General features: G+C 36.8%; 2 protein-coding genes across 2 annotated transcripts; both read left to right on the top strand.

The window, feature by feature from the left end:
* Positions 1-166: 166 nt before the first annotated feature.
* uxt (ubiquitously-expressed, prefoldin-like chaperone) lies at positions 167-2258 on the top strand. Its single transcript, XM_067414340.1, has 6 exons — positions 167-481; positions 763-844; positions 1539-1606; positions 1702-1809; positions 1890-1953; positions 2037-2258. Exons 1-6 carry the CDS (start codon positions 402-404, stop codon positions 2097-2099), a joined length of 465 nt encoding a protein of 154 aa, XP_067270441.1. The 5' UTR covers positions 167-401; the 3' UTR covers positions 2100-2258.
* A 1275-nt stretch (positions 2259-3533) lies between these two features.
* elk1 (ETS transcription factor ELK1) lies at positions 3534-18061 on the top strand. Its single transcript, XM_067414338.1, has 9 exons — positions 3534-4270; positions 8470-8678; positions 9526-9912; positions 10009-10164; positions 10743-10979; positions 11099-11228; positions 11956-12173; positions 12896-12997; positions 17011-18061. The coding sequence occupies exons 1-9, from the start codon at positions 4246-4248 to the stop codon at positions 17107-17109; spliced, it is 1563 nt and encodes a 520-aa protein (XP_067270439.1). The 5' UTR covers positions 3534-4245; the 3' UTR covers positions 17110-18061.
* The last annotated feature ends 1622 nt before the right edge of the window (positions 18062-19683 follow it).

Genomic DNA, 19683 nt, shown 5'->3' with positions numbered 1-19683 from the left:
GCAGAAATGAGTCGTACGTCTCAACACTACTTTAAAGTATTTACATATGCGTATTATTATTGAGTTATTTTGTATCACTAGCAGATAGATAAAACATGCCATATATATAAATATATATAAATACAATATCAGAAACATAAAAAGTTGGCCAACGCCATATCCGGTTTCGAAGACGTTTCCGTGCATCATGTAAACAAGTGTAGAGCCACGTGACAGACAGAAGGACGGTTTAGCTTCACACAGACGCGTATTTTCTCACTAAACTAAATAATCTGTCATCTGTACACTTTTGATCGTTGCATCAGCCTCGATGTTTGATGTAGATTATTACTAGAAACGTTGATTGCTGATAAAGGAAGTCTCTATTGTAGTCGATTTGCAACCATCTTTTTTGTCATATCATGACTTCTGGGACGCCAGGTATTAATGAAAAAGTCTTGCAGTATGAGACATTTATCAGTGAAGTGTTGACTTACAGTAAGTATTATCACCTAATATTTATAGCTTTGGTGAAACACAGACGCGTATTGCACGTATATAAGATGCCATAGTATTACCATGTTTGTACCATGGTAATCCCATGATTTTCTACATGTAGCATAGTAATACCATGGTATTCTTTGTAATACCACATAGTATAAATACCTATAGTGCATAATAATGCATATTGTTATAAACTATTGTAGTATTATGTTAATCTATTAAAATGACATCGTAAATGTAATTTGTAAAGCTTCTCTACTGTTATTTCGATTCTGTCAGGAAGGTGTTGGAGCAAAGAGATGCTGTATATGAGAAAATAGCACAATACCTTCAGCTGAAGAACACAATACAAAGCATTCAGGTAGTTTATCCATTAAACCAAAATTTGTGCTTGTTCTGATGTCCTGCACTTATGGTTTTACAAAATGTACATCTCTAGAAAAAAAAGAGACCACTTAACGTAGATTTCTCAGTGTTAAGTGGTCTCTTAATTTTTTTCAGAGCTGTCATAAGTCGCATGTGTATATTTGTGGCAATAGCTAACAATACATTGTATGGGTCAAAACAATACATTTTTATTTTATGCCAAAAGTCATTAGGATATTAAGTAATAATCATGTTCCATTAATATATTTTGTAAATTTCCTACCGTGAATATATACAAATTGTATTATAATTAATAATATGCTTTGGTAGGGCATTCATTTGGACAACTTAATGTGATGTGTGTGTGTATATATATATATATATATATATATATATATATATATATATATATATATATATATATGTGTGTGTGTGTATAAAATATTAAATATAACCTAAATTATATCAAATATATACAGTATATCTATTCAAGAATTTCTTAAATGTGTGTGTGTGTGTATGTATGTATGTGTGTGTATATATAGATATATAGATAGATATATAGATAGATATAATGTGTGTGTGTATTCAAATATACATAATAATTATATAATTTTATTTCTTTTGGATGTGATTAATTGTTTGGAAGCCCCAATATGTATATTGAACACTCTTTTATTCATCTTTAGGAAACTGACAGCAAAGAACTCAAAACAGATGTAGACCTTGGCTGCAATTTCTATGTGCAGGCTCATGTGTAAGCATTGCAAGTCTTATGTCTGTGTACTGTGCCTCAATGCCTCTACCTAACATTTTGAAGGGCAAACTCATAAACGATTAATTTCTTTTTAGACCCGATGCATCAAAAATATATGTGGCAGTTGGTTATGGATTCTTTGTCGAGCTCACCCATGCAGAGGCTTTGAAGTTCATAGAAAAGAAGACGAATCAGCTAACCGAGTAAGAGAACCTCTAGTTTGACTTTTGATCATTTTGAAAACTTTTCAATGATGTTTATAATCATTATTATAATTATTTAGGTATACTGAGGTCCTTACCAAAGATGCAGCAAAGATCAAGGCCAACATCCGCATGGTTCTGGAGGTACATATAATTCTGCTTTATTTTATTTTTTTCTCCTTTTACAATTTATTGTGATGAGTTAAGAAATAATCTGTTTTTGACAGGGATTGAGGGAATTGCAAGGTCTGAAGGATCTTCCAGAGAACAGAAGGAGGGAGGAGGTTTAGTACATGAATCAATCACAGCACAGTGTATTATTCTTGCACACATGACTGTAATGTTTGTTTCAAACAATGTGAACATTATGGCAATCAAGTTGCCTTTTAACAGGTTATACTGTTGTTTTTGAACATTTTGCTGAATAAATTGTAACATTTTCAGTACAACTGTTAGTGTTATTGTGATCATTTTACTAAATCATACATGATCATACACTAAAACACCATTTTAAATTTCTTCATATAAGATTAGATTATATATATATAAATAGATATTATGTAGAAAAATGAGGCTTCCCTTGGTTAGGTATGTCAAGCAATTTATTATTGGAAATGAAGAATGTCATGATCTTTTTAAAAAAATTGTTGGATTATTAATGTTAAAACCTTTTAATGGCTGATTCTGGAATAAAAGCTCAAAATCAATATACTGTTATGTAAAATACAAGTAGTATTTGTTTGGTTGGTTGTATCTACAAATAATAAGAGGATAAACTATGCATATAATCAGTTCTATGTTGCATTTGGGATTCAAGAATTATGTTGAAATTAATTGATTATTAATTGAACTTCTATTTTAGCGGTTCTGATTGATGAAGACAGTGCTTAATGGTAAGTTTCTGCAGCATCCGTGTGACGGCTACCCTGTCACACTAGTAACAGTTGCCATGGAAACTGGATGTTGAATTGTGGCAGCACTGTAAGACTTGCCTCCTGAAATAGATTATTTTTCTTTGTACAAAGACTCACTGCCGCATTTGGGCACAATGACACACAATACAGTCATTATAATGTGACAATATCAGCACTGGCTATGGAATTACACATTATATATTATTCAGGATTTAGAGGGACCTTTTATTGTACATCTCATTGCACATCCCAATGTGTCAGTCCCTGAAAATCAATTATGCTTCCTATATTATTTTATTATTTAACTATACATTATATCAGGGACAACTAGATATGAATCAAACCTCATGCAAGGGACCCCATCCTAAAATTAAATTAAATGTGGTTCTATTTATTTATGTGTAGGTAACGCAGTTAATTAGTGATTACATTTTTTACACTGTTTTCTAAACTTTAGCACACACCCCCTAGCACTCTCTTACGGCCCCTGGAAAACCCCTGCATTATGTGGTGAAAGCAACATTTCCGGCCAGTCCTGCGGTAGCAACCTGTGGATCGCACCTGATTGTGTGTGTGTGTGTGTGTGTGTGTGTGTGTGTGTGTGTGTGTGTGTGTGTGTGTGTGTGTGTGTGTGTGTGTGTGTGGTGTGGGGGGGAGAGAGAGAGAGAGGGGGAGGATTTGGGTTCATATGTATTTTCTTTGTCCATTTCATCCGACCTTGGTGCTGAATAAAAAGTATCTCTTCCAAAGAAGAAACCAACACAAAAGTTTCTCCTCATTCATTTGGCTAACCTCTAACGTTACAGCCGACTCACGTCATGCCTGTGCAGTGACGTCACGGCCGCACAGGGGACTCGCGGACCAAAGAGAGGTGGAAAAAAAAGAAACAAGTAGTCGAGGCGTTCGTGGAAACAGGAAGCAAAGAGGGGGAAAGCAGAGGTTGTTGTTGTTGTTAAAAAAACTTCGGAAGGGAGGGCTCTGTCTTTTACTACCCCGATATTTTGAGCTCTTTAAGCCAACAGTGCAGCCGCTCTTGCGGTTGGCTAGAGCGCGAGGACTTTCCGTCCGTTGCTTGGACACCGCTGAACAAGATGATCGCGCGCTTCGCGCCGAAGTAGACGGACCAACGGCTACCTGATCATGGGTCTCATTTTATTTGCCCTCCCTGACCGTCCACCACACTGGAATGAACCCCACCTTACTGTTTCTTTATTAGTTTAAAGGCTGGGCGTGACATTCCACCTTTTAAACCGCGGCCTTGGTCGATATTACTGGAGTATTTTGACGTTTGAAGAAGTCTTCATTCCGTCTGACAGGAACGGTGCACGCGCAGGCAGCGTGAGCTAACGCGAGCTAGCGACTTAGCTGCTAATGTCAACTAACATGGAGGGAGAGGTGCATGTGTTACATAACAGCCAAACGCAATTAAACCACCGACTTTTGACACCCAGCAAGCACAGTAATGGACGTGATTTAATCGCCAAAGAATAAAACCGCCCATAAACACAATTATTTGGGAGAGATGGATTCCAACCCGCTGATCAGCGGTAAGTTTTATTCCACTTGAAGGAGGAGTGCTTGTATTTAAGTTTAATAAAGTGCTTGTTAGGCAAATAAAGCCAAATACATCCACAACTCGTTCTCTTTTATTCACAGTTAATTTGTCCATGAGTTGGATGGTGCATGATCCTTGTGTGAGCCAGAACGTTGTGTTCAAATCAACGTGATTGCCCAAAAACTATTAAAGGGACCATATACATTAGTGGTATTTACACCTTATTTTGGTCCAAACCTGAGTAACGTTACATGTTTAAAAAAAAATCAAAACTGACAGGGTCTCCACATGCCGCTAGTTCTGAATCAAATAACGGTACAGTGCGTTATGTCAATGTGTGGCTGACTTGTTTCTCTCCTTGTTATTTATTTATTTTGTTTTACTGCCCAGCAAAATATTTAGAATATTGTATTAACAGAATTACATTTTTTTTCTGATCTTGAGTGTCAGAGCTGTCAAACAAGCTCCCGTACTGTTGTTTTATTTGTAAAGGTGCTATAATATAATCAAGCGTATTATCTTTTACCTTTATTGTTAGATATCGTTTGTACAAGGCCTTTTTAATTACTCTGACAACTTTGAGGCAAGTGCATAAGAACTTGGTGTTTTCCAAACTTGCATTGAACATGATTGTGCAATTCATATAGCAGCGTTTCTCTCATACGCTGTAAAAAAAAAAATTGTTGTTTTTTGTTGGTTTAACTTAAAAAAGTAAGTAACCTTATCAAAACCTAAAAATTTTGAGTTTATTGAAATTAAAAATTTGAGTTGATACAATGGAGGAAATTTGTTTAATAAATAGAAACTCAAAATATTATTGTAACTGAACCACATAAAAAAGTTTTATAAATCATGAAAATAGCACTATTTGGCATGTTTTACTGCGTCATCACAAATAAAACACACAATTACCCAATATGCTTACAAAATCGTTAAATAATATTTTAATAAAGGTTGTCGAATCTCAAAAAAATGTTCATTGTATTAACTCAAAATTTTAATTTCGATGAACTCAAAATTTTAAGGCCACTTAAACTTAGGTAACTTTTTTTCTAAATATTTTTTTTACAGTGTATGTTTGTTTGTTTGTAAAAACCAGTGTCCTCTTGATATTAACTGGCAGACAGCATGTAAACCCAAGGAGACATCCATGAACTGCTATGAGCCCCACTTAATACAAGAGTACATGTTTATTGGGGAGTTGTTTTGGTATTTTAGCACTATTAATTATGTTCAACTCACAGTCCTGTCTGGCTCTCTTCTCGTATTTATTGGCTATAAGTCATCATGCAGCCTGAGATCTCAAGATAATTGACTATTGAGCATTGAGGTCCCCAAACAGTCTTAAGGCAATAAGGTCTGACGGGGGAAAACAGATCTGTGTTGTTCAGTGCCGGTCTTTATTTGCTTTTCTCAGATGTACAGGCTGATTTATAAGGCATTAGACTAAGGCAAGCTGTGCAGTGTTAGTCCCTTGATTAGTCATGCTGGAGCTCTTCAGCTAGAATGTAACACTGCAAGGAAAATTAGTGAATAATCAAAGTTTAAATAAGACTAATGTGGATCTGATTCTTTGGTTTTTGCTTCACCGTGACCTTTTTATCTTAAATACAGTGACTGTGGTTATTTTCGCTACTATATTTGGATTCCAGTATTATTATTTTTTAAAGAAGGTATAGATGTGTGGTTAACATGGTTTTTCTTGTTATTGTGCTTTGGGTAAAATCTAAAGCGGTTTGTTTTACTGGCTCAAACAGTAGAGTTCAGTAGGTTCTGCTGTTAAAGTGCCCTTTTTGCTATTCTAAAGGTTCATATTTTGTTGTGGAGAGGTCCTACAATAGATTTACATGCATCTAAGCTCATCTAAACACATTATAATATAAATTGCAACATCACATCATTTCTTAAAGAGTCTGAAAATGGTTTGTTATAAGATTCAGTTTCTCTAAACTCCTCCTTTCCGAGAGCCTACTCTGCTCTGATTGGTCAGACAGCCCAGTGTGTTGCAATTGGTCTACCTCTTACAGAGCATATCGGAAATGAAATGTCCATTACTATATCTGAATTTCAGCTCCAGAGGCTTCCTCGACGCTTGATACTCATCAATATGAACTGTAGGGTTGGGTACCAAACTCTATACTTTTCATGGCACCTACCAAATTTTGTTGGTACTACAGAGTACCGATTCACATTAGGCAAGGCACATTTATTTATATAGCACATTTCATACCCAATGACAATTCAAAGTGCTTTACATAGAAATTAATAAAAAAAAGATCTTAAATCCATTGGTGCCAATTTTCTGGTACCTAACGATTTAAATATGAATCATGCATGTCCTGCGTATCTCAGTTTGAATGAATGGCGCAGATTGATGGTTTTATTTACCTTACACACAATATATTGTGCTTGATGGTCACGTGTTGCCATCTCATACAAGGACATGAATGCATGAACATTAACTCCAGAGCCGCTCTGAGAGTCACTTCTTGAGCATTTTATTATTTGAGAAAAAGTAATAAAAACACACAGAAACTTAATGTTCTTCAAATTTGGTTTAGCCTACTATTTACTGGTAAAAATTACAGACGATGGCAGACAGAGACCAAGGCAGCTATGGTATATGTCAATAACACTTCTATAAATGAGTTTCTTTAGTTGAGGTAAACGTCCTTGAAGTACCAAAAAAAGGTACCGTTGACAGCACTGAAATTCTGTAAAATCTGAATGGTACCCAACCCTAACGAACAGTGAGGCCCTTAAAGGCTCTTAAAGGTAAATATTTGTTGAAATGTAATTTAAAATTAGATAGCGGGGAAATAAACCTGAAATAGCCAATATTGACATACTATTAGGTAAATGATCTTGACAAATAACAGTATGGTGCATTATGTCTTCTTTGTGTTCATTTTACAGTGTAGTTACACAAGCATTTTTTATTATATTTCATTATATGTTTATTACGGGGCATACATCTACAATTAACACATTTCTAATTGATCTATTCATATTAATTGCTTAAAACTAAAGCAATATGTTTTCAGACAAATCTTTCAGGTGATATTTTGTTGATAAATAATTTTGAGGGTTGTTCTATTTTCATCGTTACTCGTCAAATTAATTCAACTTTCTGGATTTGTTCTTTAGTTGTAAAAAGTTTGAAAGTTCAATCTAAATGTTGTCAGTGCATAGTTATTTTATGCATTTCTAGCAGGAACAATTATGAAAAGTAATAGAAATGCCTTCAAAAAACTTTTTTCGTCAGCCTGTATGAAAATGAGTAATTTCAGCAATCTTGCAGTGAGATGTTGATTTGATGAGTAAGTGTAGATAATGGGCTAACAGGACAATATGACATTTAAATCCTGAACAACAGCTTTGTAAAACCCTCTGTTTGCCTTGGTGTGTGGTTGTACAAACTGCCCACAGGATATTCTTCTGGTGTTTGAGTCCTAGAATGACACCGTTTATTAAAGACATTTTTCTGTTAATGAATGCACTCACTCAGTCACTTACAGCTCATTTTAATGATGGTTTTAATTAATGAGAATTTATTCGCTGGGTTAAAATGAAAACGCTTCCCTTCATTGTCATCAGCAATTCCCTGCTATTTATTTGGTTCAGTGTGCTTAAAAGGTGCCGGGGTCTTTTATATTCCTTAGAAACTGTTGCTGAAATGCTTTTACCATGGTGATCGTTTCTAAGGTGTTGCTTATGAGTTACGTAAATGAAGGGGGTGGGGGGGGGGGGTTGGTAATAGGGTTAATTTGCATTCTCAACATGTTCTTCCTGAACTTGTGATACACGTCCTCTGCTGACTGTAGCACCATTAATTCTTGCCTGTTTTCCCTCGATGTCACTGCAGATAAAATGTTCACTCACCATTTATAATCATCTAGTACCATATTAACGTTGTAAATGATTTGAAAAAGGACTACACAACTGATTTTAATAGGTATGCTGCAAAAAAAAATACTGCATCTAATACACCTATTGATCTGGATCTGCAGCCATGTTATATATATATATATATATATATATATATATATATATATATATATATATATATATATATATATATACACACACACACACACACACCGTTAACATGGTACTAGCACCTGTAAACTTTAACCAAATGTTTACAAATATGGCCCGGTTAACACATAGTCTGTTTTCTGTGCCCTGTAGCGATGGATCCGTCCATTACATTGTGGCAATTCCTGCTACACCTGCTGGATGATCAGAGTCAGAAGCATCTGATCTCCTGGACGTCTGGGGATGGGGAATTCAAACTGCTGGATGCTGAGGAGGTGGCCAGACTCTGGGGGCTTCGCAAGAACAAAACCAACATGAACTATGATAAACTAAGCAGGGCACTTCGTTACTACTATGACAAGGTATGCACAGGAATCACTTTGACTAAGGTCTCTTTAGACATAACCAACTGTGTTTAAGTGAATACTCCACACAATGGACATTTTTTTGACATAATTGTGTGTGCATCTGACCACTTAATAAATCTCTTTATATTGTTGCCATGATGTATATCGTCATACCACGACCCTGCCCTAGACCTAAGTATAATTTTTGTTTATATCAAATACGTGTTCTTTGGAAAGAAAGAGTTTCATTTAGCAAGGATGCGTTACTTTAATACATCCATGAGGAATGAAAGACACTTGAAATGTTACAAAATATTATTCAAATAAATACTGTACTTTTCAACTTTCTATTTATGAGAGAATCCTGAATAAATGCATCAAACTTTTTTTAATATTGATAATATATGTTTTTTGATCAGCAAATCACATTAGAATGATTTCTGGAGAATCATGTGACACTGAGGAGTAATGATGCTGAAAATTCAGCTTTGCATCCCATTAATAAATTGCTTTTTAAATATATATTCAAATAAAATATTTTTGGTCAAATAAATTTCAAAAGCCTTACTGACTCCAACTTTTGGCCAGTATCACAAGCTATATATTTGATATAATAATGTAATGATAGCAAATGAGAGCACATAAATTACATTAAACATTTATTTGACATTATTTACTCAACAAATTAGTCATCCTGGACAGCATTTCGATTTATCACTATTATTTGCCCATGAATAAATTATAATAATTCTGGAATTTATATTGCATAACTACAAAAAACAATTTGCAGAAGGGTTTGAATTAATATTGAGTGCATTTCTTTTGTTACTCAATTTTTCACCAAGCATTTATACTCCCACAGAATATTATTAAGAAAGTTAGTGGCCAGAAATTCGTCTACAAGTTTGTGACCTTTCCGGACCCCAACTCTGCTGATGGTCTGAGAGGGCCTGAGGATTCACAGAAGACCAATGCAGGAGAGAAATTGGAGCTGTCCATTCAGACCAAACCTATAGGTGCTGCGAACAACAACAGCCCGTGTCTCTCCAAGAGCCTGCAGGTTCAGCGCTCCTCCCCCAGCTCAGTGCACCGCAGCTCCCGCAACGATTACATGAAATCTGGTCTCTACTCTACTTTCACCATCCAGTCCTTGCAGACGCCCTGCAAAAGCACTTCTAAATTCATCAAAACAGAGCTGTTGAGTGATGGCAGCCCCAAACCTGCCTCTCTGGATCGCACAGTGCATGAGGTCAGCTTTATTCAGGGTTTCATGTTTTCGTCTCTGAGCTGAAGATTGTAAGGCGCATCAGGGATTTGATTCACAGTGATTATGTATGTGTTGCAGATGCGAATGTGTCCATCAGAAGGACAGCAGGGAGCTATTCAGGCTCAGCCGACTGTGGAGAGCAGCAATCTGCAGGTTATAGTGACCCACCCATCCCCATGTGCCACACCAGCTCTCAGCCCCCAGACGCCCTCTGGCTCAGCAACTGCAACCACGGTAAGAATGGCTTGTTTTAGGCAAAATCGTCACTCTTTGATTGCTTTGTGTGACATGTTTATAGTCATGCTAATTATATTTGCAGAGACTCTCAGCCGCTGACGGAGTTCTGATAGTCTCAAAAATAGCATTGCATTCATTGCAAGCCCTTTCCCCAATTAATAAATCAAGTCCCACACAAATGTTGTTTGTTGCACTTGAAAATGTCACAATATGGAAGTTAAACAGTTACAAATTAGCTTTAATCACTGCTCATTTAAGCTCTTATTGCTGCCTGGTCAACATGACATTGTTAGGCAGATTTATAAAAGATTATGCATCATGATTCCTGGAACATAGTCTGCTAATCAGCTTGCAATCCAACACCCTTGTTAAATACTGATATTTTTGTGTGTATGTTTTTATGAACAATATATAATCAGCGCCCTCACAAGCTCAGCTTTTAGCCAGAACACAGCAGGGGAGCGGAGAGTTCACAAAAACAGCTTGTGTCAAGGAAATTCTAATGTCGGACTATGCACACTGACATCTGTGTATAAAAACATTGTTTTTAATTAATCTATCCATCAATCCCACAGAATGCTCAAGCACAGAAGAGCCAGAGTTTGGGTGACCCACCACAGATCTACTTGTCCGATCCCAGCTCTCTGACCTCGCTCATTCCTCTGGCTCATGGCGAATGTGTTGTCAACCCCTCTCAGCCTGTGTTTGTGGTCATAAAGCCTCCTCCTGTTGGGTTGCCCAAAGAGTCCAATCTCCCATCTGAGGAAGACTTGCTGGAGATTGTCGATCTGGATGAAAAAACAGATGTTGAGGTGTACAGACATGTCACAGTCATTTATAAATTATTCAGTGCATAACATCCCTAAAAAGGGGGAAAATAAGTTTAGTTGGAATGAAATATAAGAGTAATTTTTTCATTTGCTTTACTTAGCCGGTGTCCACAGTGCCCGTCAATGGAGACACAGAGGCCCCAATCCCTGTGGATGCCCCATCACCCTGCGTGGAGCCAGTGGCCCAGCCGGTTGAAGAAGGGGAAGTGGAAGAGCAACCGGAGTTACCTGGTTAGTTCTGGTTGATACTGGTTAATTAAAAAAACTTTGAGCTCAGAATAGCTGGTGATGTTCAAAGCAGCTGTCTCTTTTTACTACATTTACAAATTCCAAGTGAATCTTTTTGTTAGCTCATTCCTTAATATTTTAATCTCAGCCATAAAAGGGACATCAAATAAACTCCATATTCATACTGCAAGCTGCTTGGTATCTGTAAACAGCCTAGCATTAAGATAATTAATTGCTGTTTTTGAAGGAAGTATTTTGTGCTCATTAATCCAGTGTCACGTGATCTTTCAGAAATCATTCTAATATGATGATTGGCTGCTCAAGAAATATTTTTGATTTATTATCAATGTTTAAAACATTTACCATGATACATTATTTCAGGATTATTTGAAAGTTCACAAGAACAGCATTTATTTGAAATAGAAATCTTATATAACAATACATTTCTTAACTGTCACTTGATAAATTTAATGCATCCTTTTCCTTAAAATCTTACTAACCTCAAACTATTCCAGTAGTGTGTATTGATGGAAGAATAGTTTATCGTGATTAGTTCATTATCAAATGTATATATATATTTTACCATATTGCTGATTTTGCATTATTATAGAAACAATAAGCAACTTCAGGCCATGCTTTACAGTTATTCAACATAGTTATAGGGCAACCAAGACTGCCGTGTTTAAAAATCAATTGCCAATTTCAGTGCTTCATTCAAAACTGTTTTCAGAGGACACCAATACTGCATCAGCCTCCCTCCCGGAGAGCACACAGGAAGTCCAGCCTCCTAAATCAAAGAAGCCACGTGTGCTGGAGCTGCCATCCTCGTCTACTCTGCTGCCCATTGGACTCTCACTGGATAAGGTCAATGCAGCGGTGAACAGCCTGCTGGCCTCTGGCAGTGCTACAAATACCTTAACACCCACAGTCATCACCTCCCATGCCCTGGTGAGCCAACCAGTTCATTATTACGGTTGTTTAAAAGCTTGTGCTAACATGTAAATGTACATTTAATTGAGTAAAAAAATGGAAAGTCGTTTGCACTATTTGATAGAATTAAAATGGTGCTGCTTGCAATGGCATTATTAAGCAGTTCAAAAAGCCCTGATTTCAACACAATTCCCTTTTTTACCTCATACAAGGCACAAAGAGATTGACTTTTTAAATCACAGAGCTTCTTCATTGTCTTTCAATGGAGTTGTGTTTGGGTGTGTTTAATAGAAGTTTGCTTATGCCATACTTTTATAATGATCAAAAATAAATATCAAATGTTGTTTTTTTGTGGGTGGCAACAATAGCATTTGTGTGGTATGAATGAATGTACCAAGCTCTTGTTCACACAGTCTAAATGTGATTTTTAACAAAGCCAGAGAGATATGAATGCTTGTGTTACCAGATAACCAAGAACAAAGAGGTGCAACACAATGACCTTGGAAAATGGTTCTTACACGCACACAAACAACCTCTTCAAATCTCTCTCTCTCTCTCTCTCTCTCTCTCTCTCTCTCCTCTCTCTCTCTCTCTCTCTCTCTCTCTCTCTCTCTCTCTCTCTCTCTCTCTCTCTCTCTCTCTCTCTCTCTCTCTCTCTCTCTCTCTCTCTCTCTCTCTCCTCTCTCTCTCTCTCCTCTCTCTCTCTCTCTCTCTCTCCTCTCTGTCTCTGTCTCACCTAGACTCCAGTGCTGCTGACACCGAGTCCGCTGCCATCAACCATTCACTTCTGGAGCACGCTCAGTCCTATCGCTCCACGCAGCCCTGCCAAGCTCTCCTTCCAGGTGAGACTTCCTGTCCACACAGTTTCTGTCCACAGCATGGCAGCAGCACACCATCTGTCTCCTCACACTCCCTCGGCTTATCTCATGGCTGAGAATTTACTGTCTGCCCACTCCATTCATAATCATCAAATACATCACAACATATGACATATAAGAGGAGGAGAAATGCAGAGAATAAAAAGAAGAATACTTTTTCCCCAAATAGTCTTTTGAGAATTTTATATTCTGAAATACTGTGTTTTTATAAAATGATTAGGAAATTGGTGTCATTACAGAATGAGACCAGAGATCTGCAGAAATAGGAAACAAAAAACAGCCGTGCAACCACATTTGAGGCTCTGTGCCTTTTATAAAGCTGCACCAAAAGCCAATTCTTTCTTCTTCAGAATCTTGACTTCACACACCGTCTGAACAAATCCGACATAAAAAATGTCCTTGCCATTCCTTGCCGTCTCTTCAGCGGACGGCATCGCAAGCTGTTTTTGTGAACTCTCCGCCCCTCTTGCTGTGTTCTGGCTAAAAGACTAAAGAAGCTGAGCTTGTGAGGCGACTGGTTATATTTTTTTCATAAAAATTCAGCATCATTTAAATATCTATTTATATTAATAGTTCTGGGGCCGTATTCACACAAAAAAATTATCTTACCACTAAGAGTTCTCCTAAATGGCAGTAAAAGTTCTCTGTTACAAGTTTTCTTTTAAAACCTGTTTTTTTTTTTTTTTTTTTTGTAAAAGAATAGTGTAAAACTCAGTAAACTTTGATAATATTACTTGTGACATTAGAACAAAATGTATGTAGACATGTTTACAACTCAATAAACAATCTCTTAAACATTTCCTAATTTCACTAAACATTTTCATTTAGTTTTTCGTTAATTATTTATTTTTTATAAAACATGGATCTTTATTTTCAATAAAAGGGCTTATATAAGCTTTTTTAGGCTCATTTTGTAAATATAAGCAATTAATTTGTACGTGCAAACTGGGTGGTGATGTGATGAGACGTAGATTTGCCTAGAAGTCCTGCGTCTTTGGATGCAGAGCTGTGCGAAAAGTAAAAAAAATGCGCTGCACACAAATGGGGTATCGTGAACTGCCCACTCCGCAATGACACTCGTGCTCGTGCTGACGTGTCAAGTATAAGCAAGGCTATAAGCTAAGAGAGAGGGCGGAGTTGACCTCTTATATTCTTTTACTCTATTCGATCATTTGTAAGTTTGAACTTGTGAAAACAACTGCCACAGGTAATCTGACATTATTTTAGTTTTTATTTATTTATTAAATAAATAAATAATATTATTTTTGCTTTTTTATTATGATTATGAAAGTGAGTAGACAGGACGCGAAGTGGAATTACTGTTATATTATTATTAGGACCAGGGTGACCCTCTTGGAATTGCTAAATGTTTTATTATTATTTAATAATAATTTTCATTATTACTGAATTTGGTGTGTTATCAAATTGCTGGTTGTGCTATTTTTTAATTAGCTATATATATATATATCAGGGCTCTACATAACGCCCATTTTGGGCGCATTTACGCCTAAAAATTACTGCGTGCGACTGTGAAAAAATATTTAGGCGCACCGGTGCGAGTGACCCGATCGATTCTCATGAATGGATGTGTACAATCGGAATAAAAACTACAACACTGACTGAATCAACACTGAGAAACTGTTAGGCTATGTTTCCTACTGCAATCAGCTGCTTTTCATGCCTTCAGTCAGCACTCAGCAGAAGAAGTGCAAAAACGTGTGCGACGGACTACACTTCAAACAACGATTGTTTACAACGATTGAAGTGAAACATGTGTGACGGTCTGACAACGCAGCCATGCGCACTTTACCAGACGCTTCGCGCTGTTTATCAGCCAAATCAAAATTAACTGGAAATACCACGTTTGGATTATCATAAACAAGCCAGAAATTAGCGGATGCTTGGGGCATAAATGCCATCAAACAATAATGTATTAATAATACATTTAAAAAGCCCTTGAGTTAATCTTTATCACACATGCTGTTTAAAAAAAATACTAAATGTATATAATGAGCGAGTATATCATGAAGATTTTTTCCAAACCGGGTTTTTGTCTTATTCTGAATCACTGTAACGTTACACACAAAATAAATTATTCCCAGCTGCGGATTAGCACAATATCTGCGTGACTCACCACAAACAGAGAGAAGTAGATCCGGCTGCAATGTTCCCCGCGAGACGCATGCAGTTCTGTTTATGGAGCGCCAGAGCGCCAAAAGTTACAGCTTGCTAAAGCTCCGAGTATTGGGCATGATTGCATGTGTGATACTGATCTCGTACAAAAATCTAATAGACAAGTTGATATTAAGTAACAACGTTTTAGCCACAACACTGTCTATTTGTGAAAATCAAAGCCTCACCAGAACTGATTCGCATCTCCAAGCGATTCGATTCAAATGAATCTTGTGTTTTGAAACTATTGACTGAATGACGTGCCGCCACCTACTGGCGGTTTTTATTTTCATATTTATACTTTGCATGGACTTTTTTTTTATTTAAAATATTAAACTTTTAAAGTTTAATTTGTACATATTTCTAAATTCAAAAACTTATATGTAAAACATTCATACAACATTAACTCATGCATTAAATGCATAGGTGTTTGATAGTATGAAGTCCAGTTCTGCTTTTTGTGTGTATTTGTGCTGTACTCTCAGAAGTTAATGATAATATAATGTCAGAATTATGTTGAATTTAAGAATTGACAGATGATGCATACATTTAATAATATTAGAAAACATTGCTCTTATAATGGTAAAAATGACCCTGGACATTAAAGGACAAATATCGTCCTGTAATGGGAAAGTTATAATTGGAATGTGTTTGATGGATTAGAATGTGCTCCTAAATTTTTGACTGTGCTCCTAAATTTTTTTAATTAGGAGTACAAGTGCTCCTCAAGAAAAAAGTTAGCGTAGAGCCCTGTATATATATATATATATATATATATATATATATATATATTAGTTATTTATTATTACTATTCCTATTATTATTATTATTATATCTATAACTAATAATAACAGTACACATAATTATTTATTACTTATTACTATTACTGTCTTATATTGCTCCTATTTGTAACATTTTTTACAAAATTACCAAAAAGATTTTCAGGGTCTAAGGTTTTTACATTGCAGTGATTTCAAGTTCTCTTTCGCTTATTCATTTAGTGGTTGGCAAATCTATTGTGTTTAATTTTATGAAGGCTTTTGTTTTATTGGACCATTGTCTTCAGAAAAGCATGTGAGCATCCTCTGCTGGACAGTAGCAGCAATGCAGAGTTTGGAAGGTTTACACACTGTTTTACAGGAACATGTAAAACCCTACCTCCTGTCTGTCTTGGTAGATGTCATTTTTGGACTATAGTTTTGCATTTTTATTATAGTATCTTTAATATTGTCCAGTTTATTTAGTGATTGGTCTCAAGTATCACTACGAGTTGTGTATTGCAGGTTATTTATGTTCCAATATAGATGTAATACTGTAAATGCGTGCTTTGATTTTTTTTACTGAAAATTTGTAAAAGTGATTGATATCAAGCCATAAATGCGGTAGAAAAGGGATTGTTCACCCAAAAATTTTAATTATGATTTACCCATGATTTTCTGACCCTCAAGCCACCCTAATGGTATAAGACATAGCCAAACATAACCAGAGTGATATAAAACAAATTGTCCTGGCTCTTCCAAGCTTTGTAATGGCAGCCAAGGGTTTGAAGCCCAAAAAAGTCCATCCATCCATTATAAACGTACTCCACACAGCTCCAGGAGGTTAATAACTTATCAATTTGCTTCAGAATGTCTTTATTAACCCCCCACAGCCGTGTGGATTACTTTTATAATGGATGGAGACACTTTTTGGGCTGCCATTCACTACCATTTATAATGCTTGGATTAGCCAGGACATTTTTAGGTGAACTATCCCTTTAAAAAATGGCTTAAATCCTAATTAATACCGTGCTGTTATTCTTGCAGTTCCCCTCCAATGGAAGCAATCAGATCCAGATCCCAGCACTGAGTGTGGACGGCCTATCCACACCTGTCGTTCTCTCCCCTGGACCACAGAAACCTTGACTTGCGATTTAATTCATTTGTCTCTTGTCATGGTGATCGGCTCCCCGGCCAATAAGACGCTGAGGACGACTAATGAAAGATCAGACACTCCATAACAAGTTCTACTTTGAGTTGGGTGGAGCCTCTGCTCCAATGACGACTCGACGAGAGGAGTGCGTCCTCAGCTGTCCTTTATGATTGGTTGACCGGAGCAGCCCGGTTCTGGGCTTGATGGTGGGATTTCATAGACTATATGCTCTTTTGTTTTTCCCTTTGCCTTTTATATGATCATCAATGGTTATTTATTTATTTTGTATGTTTCTTGGTGCATCATGAGATGCTTTTTCCGGAATGCACAGATTGTGATTTTGGAACTCTTGAGATCTCACTTTATTTTTGATTTCTCACCGTTACAGACGAGGTAACCTCTGATTGAATCAAGGCATGAAATGCCATTTACAGACAGAGCATTGCTTTCTTAAGAACTTCTTTATTTTGTGAAAATGGAAAGCATGCATTTGAAATCTGACATATTGTTTTTTTCTTTGCCATTACAAAGACTCAAATCAGTTTTTAAAGGATATGACACACTGTTGTTTTAAACATTTTGTGTTTTTCCATGGACAAAGGAGTCCATTTTGCTAAAGAGAATTGAAAATGCCAGAGGAATGTCACGGCCATTCCCGGGATTTGAAAAGGTGGAACCAGGGTGGAAAAGATACAAAAGATCTGGAATGTATCAGTCTTTTTCTGCTATGAAATCATTCCTTTATTTCAAAACTTTCTTCTTGTAAATATAAGTTGCACCCATTCCAAGTTTTGACAGATTCAGTTTTTTGTTCTCACGTTCCTGTTTTTTATTCAATAATTCTTATCAAGGAGCCCTTTCTCTGGCAAAGCAGGCAAATGTTTCAGAAGTGTCATGACGAAGCTTTGCAGTTTCATGCCTCTTTCCCCCACCCCTTTTTTTTTTTTTAAAGAAAATGCCAGAGGAGACCAAAGACCAGCTGTTTATATACAATCCATCTTAGTATCTCTATTCCTTTTTCTCTTACGTTTCACATTCTCTTAGTCTCTTTCTCTTGCTGACTTTCTATTTTTACTCTGCCGCATCAAAGGGCTATAAGAACCTTCACACAACCAAAACGCTCTCTTCTGACCCTGTATATATCTGATACATCCGACTCGCCAGCTATAAGTGTAAAACTCAATAAACGCTGTAAATAGTCAAAGGATTTTATGCAGCTGCTTTTGATATTGTTAGTAGTTTTGTGCGGCCTGCCTCTTATGCTATGTTCGTCTGATGTGTTAAAATCACATTCACGGTTGTTACCTCAAAGCTGTCAACAGCTCGACACGTCAAAGCAGGCACGCAAATATGCTGCGACTCTTTCCTACCGACACAAAGCCAACGATTATTTGCATATTTTCTAGCGCTTGTAGTTCATGTATGAAGCTCAAGTTTCCTGTGGGGAAATCAAGGTGGTTAAATATAGCGTTCTACAGAAAGCTGTAGTCAGTGTTTATGGACAGTAACTGCCTCCACTCCATGCAGCCTTTTCTGTATGGCCTTTTCTATCATTGCATTTGCCCTTGAGTTTGCTAAACCCACGCATTACATACTTGTTTTCAATTCAAAACACTTTTGGGTGGTCAGTGTCTTTCACATTTCAGCTCTTTAATTTGGTGCTTTTTTTATTTTAAAGAGATTCCTGGTTTGATATCTGCGTAATTGTAATAAATTCGGGAGGATGTGCTCGTAGCATGCTGCAATTGCCTATACGTGTCACCTCCCAGTTCTCAGATTGTTCTCTCTTGCATTTTGTGCAGCTCATGGCTGATTTGTTACATCCGGAACCAATGCGAACTGTTCTTATCTCAGTGGATGACTGTTTGTTAGGATAAAGCTCTTGAGAAAAGCCTTGAAGGTCAGTAAATGTACAGATGATGTCATGGACGCCACATTGAAGTCGACACATTGAATGTTCTGTTCGAGGGGAGGGCGTTTCGGGAGTCGCCCCCCTCGCGTTGCCACATGCTAAGCTCAGTGACCTGGTCTGTCAAATTCATACAAAACAAATTAATTTTCATTGGTGAGTTACTTCATTGGTGAGGTTCTTTTGCACCATGCTTTGGGCAAAATAATAAGCCTGCAATATCAAATAACTCACTGTGATGATGAATTTAGTGATTTGTGAGGAATACTTTCCCCATTCGTGATCTTTAATGCGGTGTGGTGAGTCTGCAGTACTGCTTTCAGCCGTCTTCTCAAGCTTGTCTGGATTTCTGGGATTGTTTGTGCCTCTGAATGTCTGTGCAGCTATGCTCTTTCTCTGTAATGCACTGCAAATGCGTTTTAACAGCTGGTGTCTTTGAGCGAGACTCCTCCTCTTTCCCCTGCTATGATGTTGTTACCTTTACCGTACATTAGCACTGATCAATACGGTGACAGCATACTGTGCACACTTCCCCGAATCAAACTATTACATAGTGATGACTTCATTTATCCCCAGATGGGTTGTTTACAAAATAGCATGCTCAAAAAACAGAAATAGCGAGCCATATCTATTTAAAACTACTTCTGTTTTACAAATA

Source organism: Pseudorasbora parva, chromosome 13 (assembly GCF_024679245.1).
Source record: "Pseudorasbora parva isolate DD20220531a chromosome 13, ASM2467924v1, whole genome shotgun sequence".
Lineage (NCBI taxonomy): Eukaryota > Metazoa > Chordata > Actinopteri > Cypriniformes > Gobionidae > Pseudorasbora > Pseudorasbora parva.
This window is presented reverse-complemented; position numbering and strand designations above follow the sequence as displayed.